At 32.5% G+C, this 15186-nt stretch overlaps 2 protein-coding genes across 6 annotated transcripts; one reads left to right on the top strand and one right to left on the bottom strand.

Annotated features, from left to right (window-relative positions):
• Positions 515-6536, bottom strand: LOC109331159. Its single transcript, XM_019565477.1, has 6 exons — positions 5817-6536; positions 5188-5661; positions 4224-4688; positions 3054-4118; positions 2138-2321; positions 515-1707 (listed from the first exon to the last, which is right to left on the bottom strand). The coding sequence occupies exons 1-6, from the start codon at positions 6429-6431 to the stop codon at positions 743-745; spliced, it is 3768 nt and encodes a 1255-aa protein (XP_019421022.1). The 5' UTR covers positions 6432-6536; the 3' UTR covers positions 515-742.
• On the top strand, positions 8232-13367 carry LOC109331163 (BTB/POZ and TAZ domain-containing protein 4-like). 5 transcript variants are annotated; one of them, XM_019565486.1, is made up of 7 exons: positions 8232-8544; positions 10540-10817; positions 11223-11353; positions 11768-12074; positions 12182-12492; positions 12888-13028; positions 13059-13367. In XM_019565486.1, exons 2-6 carry the CDS (start codon positions 10557-10559, stop codon positions 13006-13008), a joined length of 1131 nt encoding a protein of 376 aa, XP_019421031.1. In that variant the 5' UTR covers positions 8232-8544; positions 10540-10556; the 3' UTR covers positions 13009-13028; positions 13059-13367. The 5 variants fall into 5 exon arrangements, with proteins under 5 accessions (XP_019421031.1, XP_019421034.1, XP_019421033.1 ...); XM_019565489.1 differs by having other exon boundaries at positions 10546-10817; positions 12888-13367; XM_019565488.1 differs by having other exon boundaries at positions 10543-10817; positions 12888-13367.

Raw genomic sequence — 15186 nt, 5'->3', positions numbered from 1 at the left:
TAACAGAGAGCTGATCAACAATAATAGCAGGGGTACTATTTGACCATACCCAAGCAACTTTATTATTATAACCTATACCAACTTAGCATCACACCAGATACAGTGGGTCATTATGTAAAGCTGATATCAAAGAGTTGATAAATTGCCATAGTACACTCTTCAAGCTCTCAAGATTTTTTAGAATGGGAGTGACAAGGTTCTTGGAAAAAAAATGCTATTTGAAAAAAATTATACATGGATGCTGCCAAATATTCTAGCTTATTTCATTTTAACACTGGCATCTAACAATTTCAATTCCTTGAAATAAAATAGTTATTTTCTAAGATTTCAAATTGCCAAAAAGCAACATCGGGGTAAATAACAAGCGTTCTTCAAATTATTGCAATTTGTATCAATAAATTTCATTTTAGGTTCTATTATGGGGATTCTAAATCTGCTCTTCCCTCTCAGAAGCACTATATTCCATTAATATGGCCTAAACTCTGTCATATAAATTTAATTTACATCTCATATATCAAGGGAGAAGGTAAACTGCAATATTTCCTTATTGAGTTTGAAAAGTAGCAAAAATCTGTAAAATTCATAAGAATACAACATTGTGGCAAGAAATATCCTTTTATGTTGCCACTTCAGTTAACATTGAAATGGCAGAAAATTATTTACATCGGTCATCTAAAGGTCTTCATTAATTATGGTTTCAAATTCTTACAAAGGAAGCAAAAAGGAAAACAAGTCTACTTTTCTAGTCATCAGTCATGGAGACCCTTCCAGTTTCATATAAATGATACATCCAAAGAGGTTCAATCAACTCCTTTGCAGAGGTTAATTTCTCAAGTTCATCTTCATGACTTTCTTCTGTAATTTCCCTCTTTATCTTAGGATAAATTTCTTGCAGAGAAGACAGCATCATGTCACCCCAATCCTTGTCATCTAGTTTAAACTTGAAGTACACGAAGCGTAACAGTCCTAATGCCAGTTCGAAGTCTTTTCTTTCCAACCCAACAAGTGAAGAAACCAAGAAAATATCTCCAACTGCATCCATTATACTAGGATTCTTTTTCAGTAATATAATCAGCAATGTGAAAAGTCTGTTGAATTCAGAGAATTTCTCTTGTCGAGAAGATCCATTATCTTCTCCAGCTTCATTTACTTTGGAGAGCTCACTCTTGGCTACGATCAAGGGCCATTTTGGAAAGTGTAACTTTAGTTGGTCAGATACAATTGAATGTTCCCTACCACTCTCACTATGTTTTAGAATACTTGCATATCCTAACGCTAGAGCCAAATCAGGTAGCCAGGGTTCTGCTGCTGATAAAAGACGTGATGCATATCCTGAGCCCATGTATGACTCAACTAAAATCATTAAATCAAGCAAATTATTCACAAGAGCAAAAGGTTCTGGAGGACTTGTGGCGGACACACTAGAATCTGAAAGTATCATATTGAGCATTTTTGTTGCATAGGTGAAAGAGCTTTTCACACAATAGAATGTGTTTTTCAGATCCTCGTCCTTAAACTGAATCTGATTATGATATAGCCGGTCCAATGAAGATATGATGTGTTGCACACATTTTGATGTGTAATTTAAGAATAATCCATGGTTATGAGGAGCAAATGACACTGCAGTCGTGTCAGCTGTGAACTTAAGAACAGCAGCAAGCATCTTCACCTTGCATGCTACTTGTCGAGGTTCATCGTACACAGATCCTATGCATATTTTAAAAAGCAACTGTCATGAACAAGGTCCAGGTGAAGTATACAGGGATGCAAAGCATGACTGTTGAATTGCAGAGTTTTAAGAAGAAAGGGGAGAAAGAATATAAACTCAGAATATTATGAGAATGATAGTGATAAGCTGTGATGATGATAATGTGTTACAAAAAATAAATCCAACTGTCCTATATATGCAAATAGTAGACCACTAGTCTTAGTTAAGTAAAGAAATCAAAAAAACATTAATAGAAAATAACTCTCAAGGTATAGTCAAAGAAATTCTAAAATATTCCAAGATACAATAAATATATCGAGTTGCATACTCTAATAATGACAAATACACATGTATTCCCAATGCTCCCAACTGAATCAACTCTCATAGCTCAAAAACAACATAAAATGCCTTACATATGTATTTACTCACCAATAGTACTCGGGTGACTTTCAATTGTAGGAGATAACCTACACCTTTTAGCAGAATTTTTAACAGTTCTGATGGAAGACGGCAAATTATCTGAATCCACTTGCCCATTTTTTTTGACGCCATCTGCTCCAAATAGTTTTTCTAAACAGTTGAGGACATGCTCTATTGTAAGCTCCAAAACAGTCTGTTTAAGACAAATATTCAACAGGAAAAAAAATGTCAACAAATTAGGCTGTGCATGTCCATTCTAGTTATTGTGATATAAGGTCAATCCATAGATACATTGGAAAATCACAAAGCATAAAAAGAATTAGTGCTTTGAATAATCATCTTAGACAAATGGCCATGCTGGATGTAAAAATTTGAGGGGGAAAACATGTGAACCATTTTGCTGTAATTGAATTTTTTAAGCAGATGATCAACAAATACATTATGCAGATAAGATAAAATAATTTAAATTCTAAGGCAAACATATATTATTCATAATATCTACACCAAATTAAACCTGATAATAAGGACCAAATGGTTGGTACAATAATAGACTCCAACTAAAGTTATGCCAACTTCTTTGAAAGATTACTTCGGTGACAACCATTTGTATTCTGTATTTGATTCAAAATTCATCATATACAATTTTGAATTAGAAAGAAACAAAATAAATAAGAGTCACTTATTTGAAGTCAAATCATTACAATTTTTTGGTCAAAATTTAAATCAAATGATTACAGTTTCACATGGTAACACTATTAAAGAATTCTGATGGCATCTATATCAACAAGGCAATAAAATAATAGATAAAAAAATCATTTTTTGCAACACACAATAGAAAACTGAGAACAATGCAAGAAAGTCATATTGATAAATTTTTAAAAGGGGCCAAAAAATCAATAAAAAATTAGCAAAAAATTGTACTTGCCTCTGAAAGTGATGTAGAAGAATCAATCTTATTTTTGTTCCTCTTCTTATCACTGTTGTGCATACCAATTGTGCTATCATTGTCATTTGCCATTTGCAGAGCGAGGGTCATATATGCCAATACAGGATAAATGTCCATATATTCCTGTTGCCCACAATGCACAATGCTGACCTCAGAAATCATCTTAAGAGAAGAAAATGACATTTCTAAAACTTGAGATCTCAATATAGCTTTTCTGGTATCCTCATGCAGAAGCAATTCTCTAACTTGCCATGCTATCCCTACAGCAACTAAATAATCATCCTTAAAAGATTGCTTTCTGTTTATAACCTTCGATTTTGTTGAAAACTTTCCAGATGATTTAGATTTCTTCTTTTTAGCAGAAGAAAAACCCTGTGATGGCATTTCTGTGCCAAATTTAATATGACAGCGATAGGCAGCCTTATGCAAGAGGGCTGTTAAGGATTCAAACATATCATCAAAACAACCCAATGACATCAACATTTTATGGGCAGACCTCGTTTTAGATTGGTTATCAACATCTTCAGGTAAACCGATGCTGTTTGTGACAACATCCATGCATTGTTCAAGTAAATCATCAACACCATCCGGACAGACAGCAGAAACAATGTTAAATAGAGACGATTGAGCTTGCCCTGTGGATACCACAGTGAGTAAGCCTTTCAATTTTTCTTCAGTAAATAATTCTTTGAGGGCATTTCTATAGCATACTTCGCTGGCTAAATTATCACAAAGGTAGCTAGCAGCAACAAGAAACCCCTCAATTTGTTTTGAATCCAGCTTATCAGGCGACAAAACGAAACTCATAAGTACTTTCGCCAGTTCCATCAGATGTGTTTTAGATGCTCCTTCCAAGATGACAAACTTACAAAACTTTGCACCAGCCACTGGAGACCTTTTCACAAGTGAAATGCAGCGATTACATGCCTCCTTAATGGGTACTTTTGAGGGAAAGTATGAAGGCATTAGCAATTTTGTTATTCTCTGAGCTACGGGAGGTTGATCACTAGCAAGCACAGACAACAACACATCTAGCTCAACCACCTACAGAGTATAAAGAACAGCAAGCCAAATATTAGTACCGATAGTTAAGAAATACATATGATACAGGAATTCCTTACAAAATTCTGAGGTTGAGAACATACGTACCTTGTTGAACTGAAAATTTCTAATATCCTTTAGATTAATTAAGAGATCTACTGCAGCAACTCGTACTGTAAGGACATTGTCCAGCATAAGATGCTGCAATCTTGGCAAGAGCACTTTAAGGATTTCATGAGAGTGGGGATTGCCAAGCAAATAAATGATGCCATTCAACACAGAAAGCCTGACCTCACTGCATACATCATGAGACATGTGATCAAATATTTTTTTAATTATCTTTGTTATGGTTGGTGAAGGAATGATTTCCCAAAATAGATGAAGGACTCGGCAAGAACCCTCAACAGCAATTGTCCTCACTTCTGGACAATCATCCATAAGTAACTTTTCTAATAAAAAGAACTGCTTATCAAGCAACGTATCTTTCTCTTCTTTTGTGGCATCGGGATCTTCTAGAGGGAATATGTCCAGAAATAGATGCAAAGCGTTCTGACGAACATTTGAGTTTGCAACCTATTGAGAAGAGGTGAGTAAAATTCTAAACATGGAGAAACAAATGTAAATACAATTTACATATAATGACCATTACTTGTTATTATTTAGTAGGATGACAATCAAACAAAATTTTTATATCACGAATGGCAATAAGTAATATAATTTGGTATACCACCCCTCAAAAATTAAAATCATGCAACTCCAAAAAAGTCATTTGTGGGCTTTTTTCAGAAAGTCTCGAAGATTAAAGAGTATTCATGCTTATATGGTAAATACCTAGCATTCTAAAAGCCTAACTACTATAAGAGAAGGCATATGAAACCATAATAAGCAATCAAATCGATTTACTTTCGAGATCAATTCTTTGCTTCCCTAACAATTGTACTTTCACTGCTAATCTTGGTGTCCTTATACTACTAATTTACTAACAATACACAGTCTTCATAAGGAAGATTTGGCAAACTGACACAAAAAATTCAGCATGTGATAAAAATGTGGGGAAAAGATTCATATTAACCTGAAGTGACCTAAATATGACAGGCTCAGAAAGTCGATAGAGAAGTTTCTCCACCCCATCGATGGTTCTTTGGTTAACAAAGGCTCCTATAACCCTTCTAATATATGAAGCAAAAGCTCCTGAACTGGCATGAATTGCAGCCTCAATCATATCCTGCAAAAATCCATTCTCAATTTCAACCCTGCAGTCCCCTTCCGCAGTTTTCCATGCCCGAAACAGGACATCTCCATATGCCTCCAGCATAGATTTCCTTCCAAATGGTATCTGCGAACGAATCACTGCCAGTAACTCCTTCCCAAGCTGATCACTTAGCCCAAACAGAAAGGAGAGGAACTTCCTCCCATCTTCTGTTTTTAAATATAATGGCGAAATCACGCACCGAACCAACAATAGCTTCAAATCTTCAATGCTCTCGTCATCGAAATCAAACAGACTGAACGCCTCTCGAAGCATGTAGACTCTGTGCACATCTACCTATCCGGAAAAAAACACAATACAATATCCACTAATTGGTAACATGCTATAATTAAAGAATAATAAATAACGTTCTATCATATATGTTACTAATAATCTCATAAATAATTGATTAATACTAATCTATGATATCAATTAATCCAAACCAACACTACCTTCTTCTTCAAAGTCAGCGATCTCGATAGCAGAAAAGGCAGAGCCTGTGAAATCAACGATTCCCGTCCTGGCAAATTCTCCTTCCACCAGTCTTCACACAAACATTCAATCAACGAAGATAAAACCGAATCCGACTCAAACAATATTAAATTATCGTGCAGCAACTGAACACCAGGAAGCAAATTCTCATGCGAGAAAGCTTTCTTAGGATGCGAAAGACATAACGACGCAATATGAGCCAGAATCTGGAGTCGCTCGAGGAGTTTGAGCTTTTCGCTTCCCACATTGGGAACACGGTGTTGAGCTTCGGCTTTGGGTTCGGAACCAGAGTGGCGGGAAGAGCGACGGAGGGTTTTGGTTAGAGGGGAGTTGGAGGGGCTTATGATGTTGGAAGGATTTGGTTCTAGAAGGTTCTGGAAGGATTGAACTGAGGTGGAGATTGAGTTTGAGAGAGAGAGTGGGAGAGAAGAGGAGAGATCAGAAGAAGGTTTAATTGAATGGATTAGGGTTTTGAAATATGGTTTTGAAGATTTCAGTGATAGCTTTAGTGCTGAGTTCAGAAATTCTTGTGGCGAAGAGTGTAGAGATGAGTGAAGCCTCTTCTTTTCCGTCATTGCAATATTTGTTTCTTTACCTGAGTTTCAGAGTGCAGGGTTAAATTTCAAACGTTCCAATTATCTACGCTTCTTCATCGAGAGGGAAAATGGTTTTTTCAAAATCTAATACACAGATTTGGGCTTTTTGGAGTTAGATTGATTATATTTTCTTCAGGGTCAAGTCCATATCAAATTATAATAGTTTGGATTTTGAAAATTGGGCCTATAAACATACGTTTTCCTCTATTCAATCAAAGTTACGTTTATGTACCAAAAAAATTCAAAAAGTTCAGTCTCGTATGTTTTTCAATCGTATCAGTTTGATCTCTCAAAAATTAAAAAACTCAAAGATCCTAAAATCTTCAAGCATCCGTCAAATTAGTCTTTTTTATGGTCAAATTAGTCTCTATCAGATATTGTAAAACATGTTAAAATGACTAATTTAACACATATTTAAAATTTTTGGAGACGATTTTGTTTTTCAAATTTTGAGAAACCATATTGGTAAGACCGAAAAACATAAGAGACTAAAATGATTATTTATTCAAAATCAAAGTTATGTTGTCATACACATGTTTATATCAGTCTCAGAAAAATAAAAATCAAAGAATGACGATACCTATGATAATAAACGAGACAAAGAACGTGTTTGCACGTGATACTTCATCATTTGAGATTAAAAATCTTGAATAAGGTTAATTCCAACTCATTCCATGTGTACTATACTTGCAATTCATTTGTTACTTAATTTTTTCGGTATAACCAAATATTTGATATAAAAAACATTTAACAGTAATGATTTTAAATTATTTTCTATAAAAAATTAGAAATTTAAAAAAATTCTCCTATTTCAATGCTAAAATTTGAAATGGACTAATCTCTTTCTTTGTAGATACTTGGTCCTAATAAAAACATCAAAATAAGGTTTAAGTTGTTGACAAGACAATTTTGTTTTTAAACATTTGAACCAAGTTGGGTGAAATGAAATTTTTTAAGGACTAATTTATTTCGAGAAAGAATACTTTTAGGGTGTCATTGGTAGGAGATAATAAACAAAGAAAAATAAAGGAAATAGAGAGTCCAAGGAGAATGAGCTTATTTCTTTAAGCATAAAATAGTTTATTTAATAAAAAACTTACATATTTTTTTCTTATTAGACACTTCTTACTATGAACTCATTTTACACTTCATGATCTTTCATTTTATATTCTAAACTTCTCTTCTCCCTTACACCAAACAAAACATGAGACTCTCCGATAAGTTTGTATTTTATATTTTTTAATTCTAAAGTTCAATTCATAAACAATAAATTAAATTAAATTTTCCTAAGACAAATATTGAAGAAATGTTTAGTGACTTTACTGAAATGATGTCTAGTTAAAACAGAAATACTTCACAGATTGATCTTTATTGAACACCTTTTGACCTAGTGGATTATTCAAGATAACATCATTCAAATTATACTTACATGCAAATCGATATCACTCAAACTAAAGTTTTATAATCTTTTCACCTTAACTCCTACAAATATTCTCTACGTAATTTTCTAGTTTTTTTACCAATATCACATACCCTAAGAAACAAATCTCCTTCAAACCCCTAACCTCTAAATCATTGATTAATCATATATAGTAAGTTGAAAGACTATACTATTCGACAACAAATAAAAGCTGGATCCATTATATTATACTAAATTGGTCAATTTTATTTTTGTTTTGCATATTGGATAACAACTCATCACACAAAACATTTGTTTAACAAAAAAATAATAATAATAATAAAGAGACAAGACGTGGCTTAATAATAAAACGTGCCTTGCAAATTGAAGGGAGAGAGAGAGAGAGAAGGGCGAGTCTGAATCATTTACCCTAAAAAACTCTCCGAGCTCCTTTGATTTTCATCACCACATTTTCCCCATTTCTCAATATCTAGCGAACGATAATAAACGTCGTCGTTTGGTGTGGGAGGGAAATGGTGTTGGCAATCACTATCATTTATCATTAATACAAACAAAGAAGGTTCTGATTTTACGATTTTGGATTAAGTGGTTTTCCATCAGCTTCTGATTTCTTATCCTTTTTTTTTTCGTTTATTAAAATTCCTGAGAGGAAGGCTTCAAAGTTCTAACAAGGTAACTTCTTCCATCTTTCTCTGTTATTTCTTAATTCAATCTCGTCTTTATGCAGATTTAATATTTTTATTAAGATTTGTTGATAACAACGTGTTTCTTATTTTAATTTTGATGAGATTGTTGATGCGAATTTAAATTCACTGCTTGGAATTATAAATTATTGAATTGAATTTATTTTTGATAAATTTTTAGTTTCTCCACTCCAGCAAATCCATATGTAGATCCTCTGGGCCTTTGTAAAATTTTGATCACATTTAGAAGATTATTATAGCAAATCTTAATTATACAAAAGATTTAATGTGTTTCCCCCTGTAAACTAACTCGTTGATGATTGATTTACATGTTAGATAAATCACTATAAATACATTGAAAATAATTTCATTTTTATTTGTTATACTAAATACAAAAGTGAAAATATTATCTTTATAGGTCTTGAAAGGTTTTGTAATAATTAATGATATAATCCATGTATTTTCACAATGGTTTAAGTGATATATGTCTGACTTTCATTAACTAAAGTTTCATGTTTGAGTTTTCTAGATGAATTTTTTTGTAATGACTTGAGTTGAGTTTGGAATGAAAGAAAATGAAAAGCTTGTAAGTGGACCATAAAAAAGATAATCCTTCTATGTATTAATGTTCTCAACTTGAATAATTATTCTTCTATATATTTTTGGAAATATTTGTACAAGAAACAATGAAAACAGCATTTTATTATTTCCTTATTTTATTTAACATACTTAGCATTTTCATGCAAATTATCTCGTCTCATGAAAATTGAATTTGTAACATTTCTTTAAGAAATTTGACTGAAAATTAAACTCTTTTCTTGTTTCTAATTTATTGGTAGATTCAAAAACTAACACTAGATTGTAAAGGTTTAACAATAATAGTTTACAACATTTGGCACAAGTTTGCATCCTCTATAGTATTGGAGATGTCAATACTAAGTTTGGAGTATGACATGTGACAACTTTGGAATTAACTGTTTAAATTTTAAAATGAAAAACAATATATTTTTGAAATAATTAATTCAGGAAAAAAGACAAAAAACATATTATCTCTTCCACTTGTTTTCAGTTTTCACATTTTGTGATTTTATTATGCAACATTTTGTGAAGCAATATAGCAGTGTGTGGTACCATAGTACAATGAGGAGGTATCTCATATCCGAAGAGGCACAAATGTAAAACACTGAACGTGTAAAGGAGAGAATAGGCTTGCAGTGGTCTTTTGTGATTGGGTAAGGAGGTTAATGGAAGAGACAAAAATTCAAGGCTTTGTTGTGTGGTAGGGAAGAAGGATCCTCTCCATTAACGGAGAGATAAGTTATTGTTTTTACTCATATTTTTTACGATAAAAATGTGATTTCATGATAACAAAAGGATAAAATTGTCATTACACATTACCTTTTGTGTGTTATTGTGTGACACTTATCTTTTCACTAACGGAGAGATCCTGATTACTTTAAATTATAATAAAGTCATTTTAAAATCCCTATTGTTAATTCTATATTTGCCATATGTCAATATCCAAATTTAGTACTAGTTTCTCTGCAATGGAAAGGATGTAGAGTCATTTTCCATACAGGCAGTTTGACTTTCAAGGTAATTAATAACAGTCATAATGGCTAATAGTTTGGGATTCTCTGTGGTGGCACACCCATTGTATTAAAGAAAACAGTCAAATATGTTGTGTCAATATTTAATAATTTAATAATGAAAAAATATTTATAATTAGCATCATCATAATTAAATCTTTTATAACATGCTAAACGAATGTATGCAATGAGTTTTAAACATTGTCACCGTATCATATATCATTCATAATTAATTATCATTCACTCTTTGAAAAATGTAATTCAAATAAATGATATCATTACATTCATAGTACATAATATTACACTCATAAAAATGGTTATCTATTTATATTATTATACAAAGTGGAAAAAGTTGAGGCATATATTTATTCCTTGATTTTGTATTCCTTGGACAGTAGCAGATCATAATCTGATGGCAAACATGGAGAACAATTGTTGTAAATCTCTCAGCAAGGGCAAGAATTTTACTCCAACACCACCTCCTTTACCTCCATCACCAGTCTTTTGTTTTCCTAAGCTTGTGATGAAGAAGAATTCAGCATCATTAGGGCGCAGCTGTGTCTCTTCAGCCACAAAAGACATGTGGGAACGTCTTTTCAATGAAGGTTATGAAGCTGATATTTGCATTAATACTGAAAACGGTGGCACTATTTATGCTCACTCTAATATTCTTGTAAGTCTTTTATTTCCCATACATACTTTTTTTTATTTGATAGCCACGTGTATTCAAAATTTATTTGTCACCACATATCTCAAAGAATCAGTGTGTTTGGATAATCGTTTGTAAAATATGATTTTGAATGAATTTGTTTTTTTTTTTGTAAAATTGATTTTATTTATAATGAAGTATTAATGTTTGGATGATTTTATTCTAAGATCAAGTTTTGTAGAAAGATTCGTTGTTGTATATTAAATTCCTGGTCTCTGGAATGCTATGATTGTATGATCTGCACCACAATGGAGTGCTCATATTCTGTCTTTTAACATTAACAATTAACAACAAAGCGAGTCGACTATGCTATGTTGAATACATTCTGTGTGGATACCACTAACAATTAATTTCATACTATGTGAACAGGGCATGGCTTCTCCTGTAATAAGAGGCATGCTGAAGCAAGCTAACCGTCACGACTGTTGGCGATCAATCTCAATCTCCGGGGTTCCACATGATGCTGTTCGGGCTTTTATTCGATTCCTGTACTCTTCCTCGTAGGTTCAATCCCTCATTAACTTTGAAGTTATCAGATTGTTTGTGTATAAATCATAAACACCACCCATATTATGGTGTAATGCCTGATCATGTTGTCTTGATTTTTTTAACTCAAATTACTGTCATGTAATTATTTGAAGATTGTAAAAATCAGAGATTGAAACAGAAAAAAAAAATTGAGGGAACAGGGAATCATTATTGCTGATTAAAATTTACTGAGTTATCTGTGAATGTAGTCCAAGTTTGTGTGCATTTTTGCTGTTGCAAATTAAAACAAAAAATATTGATCTATAAGTTATGATTTGATTTACATGACTCATCCATTTTTTTAAACTGTGCCATGACTGAACCTGGTCCTACATTATTTATACTGATATGTAAATATGCTCAAAGTTAATTTTTCTATTTCGCAGTTATGGGAAAGAAGAAATGGAGGAATTCGTCCTACCTTTGTTAGTGTTGTCACATGTATTTGTGGTACCTCACTTGAAGTGCGAGTGTGAGCAGAAGCTAGAGTTGGGTTTACTGACCATAGATAATGTAGCTGATGTATTTCAACTTGCATTACTATGTGATGCTCCGCGACTCAACCTCATTTGTCACCGTATGATACTAAAGAATTTCAAAGCTGTTTCTAAGTCAGAAGGATGGAAAGTAATGAAGCAGAGCCATCCTGCTTTAAAAAAGGAACTCGTTATGTCCATGATGGAAGAACAAAATGTAAGAAGGCTTTATCCTCTTTCTCCTCATTTAATGTTTTATCTTGCACCCCGAGTAACTTGATTAATCCATTGTCTAATTGCCTTTGAATGAACCGATTTTATTAGGCAAAAAGTGAGAGGCACAGAAAAATCAATGATAGGAAGACCTATCTTCAATTATATGAGGCAATGGAAGCTCTTGTTCACATTTGTAGAGATGGTTGTAGAACTATTGGCCCTCGCGATAAAGACTTCAAAGCAAACCAGCCATGTAAATATACAGCCTGCAAGGGACTAGAATTGCTTGTACGTCATTTTGCTGGCTGCAAGGCAAGAGTGCCAGGAGGTTGTGTTCATTGCAAGAGGATGTGGCAGCTTTTGGAGCTACACTCCAGACTTTGTGCCGATCCAGATTTCTGCAGAGTTCCATTGTGCAGGTAACAATAAGTAAATCATCAATTCAGCCCATCATATAGATCCTTAAGTTTTTTTGCCACCAATTCAGTCCATAAAGATTTAAAACACTACCACATAGGAAAGAAACCATAGGTGAAACAATTAAGAATGATTTTACATATCAACGCTTTGTTAATGGACATGCTTTATTATAGAGTATTATGGTGTCGTATGATACATGTTTGATCTATGTAGTCAATCCCACCTAGTAAAATTAAGGCTTGACTATTGTTAAATCTTGTAAGGACTTGATTAGTGATGCGTATATTTTTAAATGACTGAATTAGGAGTTTCTCTATTATGTAATGTCTAAATATTATCTTACCTAATGCTGCTCAATCATCCAACTTAAGTATGACAAACTCTGTTATTTCAGGAACTTTAAGAAGAGAATATCATCACAAAGCAAGAAAGAGGAAATTAGATGGAAAATATTGGTTGAAAAGATCTTGAGAACAAAAGGCATTGGAATAGCACCATGCTTTCAGCCACAATAGCAATGGTGCTGTGGTGTGGATATAGAATATTATAGATCACAACAGTTGATCTATAACAGCTTCAAGTTGTATGTACTATGTTAGTAAGAAATTCGCTGGAAGGTGATCCTCTCTACCTTAATATTAAACAAGTATGAGGCAAGGAAAACTTTCTACAAGCATTTGTTTTCTCATTTTCTGCTATTTTTTGTATTCTTGTTCTTTTATGGACTATTGTACTCTGAAACATACATGGATTATATGATCCTTCCATGTTTAAGATGGACGTTAATTTAGTCACTCGACAATGTATTTTTGGGCATTGATTTGAGGACTAAATTTATAATTATTTTATACTATAAAGGACTAAATTAGTGATTTTTTATGGTACTAATTTATATATCCTGTGTACATTTTGGATGTCCCATTTGAATAATACTTTTCTTTTAACACTTTCCGTTTGATTCATAGGAGCTGCTATTTCGTTTTTTAAGGATGTGTTTTCATGTTTAAAGCGCTAGTTTGAGATGCATGATAGAACAAAATATAGTAAGATTATATTGGTTAGGATAAAGCCTGACATGATAAGATCTGATGAAATATTGATATAACATATATATATCTTGGATAAAATATAATCATTTGAAAATTGGAGGTTGAGGCTTGTATATTAAACATCACCTATTTCTCTATCACCCTCCACCACTATAATAATATGCTGTAGTGCAGTCCAATAAAGATGTTGTTTGCCTAGTTGTTGTTTTGTCAACTTAATCCATGTTAATTTGAACTTTTGTCATTGCCCTGTTTCCCTTGTTGCTCATGCTATTAAATATTGTCTCTCCCATTTAGCTACCTCCTTGTCAAAATCTTTAATCAACTACAGATAATGTTCAAGTTTTATGTAACAAAATGATACGAATTAGAGAGTATAAAAAATTTCTCTTGGTTATTCTCGTGCATCGATAACACTAGTTGCTTAACTGATTTAGTATTTTAAAGTTTCCACGTGTGGCCAATGGCATAAAAATTGATGTGTAGTAGCAGTGGGATTGGATTGTAAGGGATTTGATTTGAGTCCTCTCTCTTTGACCAGTATTTTTTTTTTTGCAATCAAGTAAAGAAATAGAAGAGTGGAGTGGACTATGAAATCGTTCAAAAATAATGGTCGACACTCATTTTTAATGTCAATAATAGGTATGTACAGTGTACTTGCTCAGCGAACCCTGATGCATGTTTGGGAAGTAGATACTCTCCTGGAGAGTCCAGTGTTAGATATGATTATGATACGTACCAATTTTTTTTTTTTTTTGACAATTATGATTTCATATTATTTTTAAATAACAAATAAAAAAAATTCAACCACAAGTTTTAGTAACGACCTCTCCATTACTGAAGATGAGTTAAACCCGCATGTATCAAGTACTAGAAATTTAGTAACATGGATGGGTCATGTGTGCACATGTTTTTAGGAAGATTTAATGTGAATTAAGTTGGCACTGTATTAATTTACAAAATATGTGATCCAATATTTATAAGTAGAATATATGAACATACGTAAACAAAAAAAGAATATATGAACATAGATGCCGATTGCTTAATTGACAATGATTTTTATATGATGGTTGCGTTGCTTGCCATTGAAATAACTAAAGGGTATCATTTCAAAATTAAAATATCATCATGACATTGTCATCTTACTTTTTATTTATAAAACAAAAAATTACATAAAGATGCAGTTCAATGTACAAGACTGTCACTTAATGTGAGGTTTGAGAATGATAGATAAATATAGTCTTAACTCTTATAAATGGATATCATGTTTACACGACTTGAATTTGTGACCGTCATTACTAAAAACAATTTTTTTTAATTTAAACAAAATAAATTATATCCTATAATAAATTAAACTAAAATATTTCATAACCACGAGTGATGTGTCACCTTCTACCGAGAGAATTTTTAAACCAATTTGAAGAATTTTTAATAAGATACCAGAAAATTTATATCATGGTTGCTTTTATTAATCAAGTATTAATTCTTTCTAGAAAATAAAATATCTCTTTATATTTAATAAGTTATTGTTTTCGGCTACTAAAATTATCATAGGTGTCCTATTTAATTATTTTTTACAAAAATATAAAATGACAATGTCAGTGATACCTTCTCCTGGTAATATTTAACTTACTTAACTCAAGG

This window comes from Lupinus angustifolius, chromosome LG17 (genome assembly GCF_001865875.1).
Source record: "Lupinus angustifolius cultivar Tanjil chromosome LG17, LupAngTanjil_v1.0, whole genome shotgun sequence".
Classification (NCBI taxonomy): domain Eukaryota; kingdom Viridiplantae; phylum Streptophyta; class Magnoliopsida; order Fabales; family Fabaceae; genus Lupinus; species Lupinus angustifolius.
Note: the sequence above shows the minus strand (reverse complement) of the source record. Positions and strands in the feature narration are given on the sequence as shown.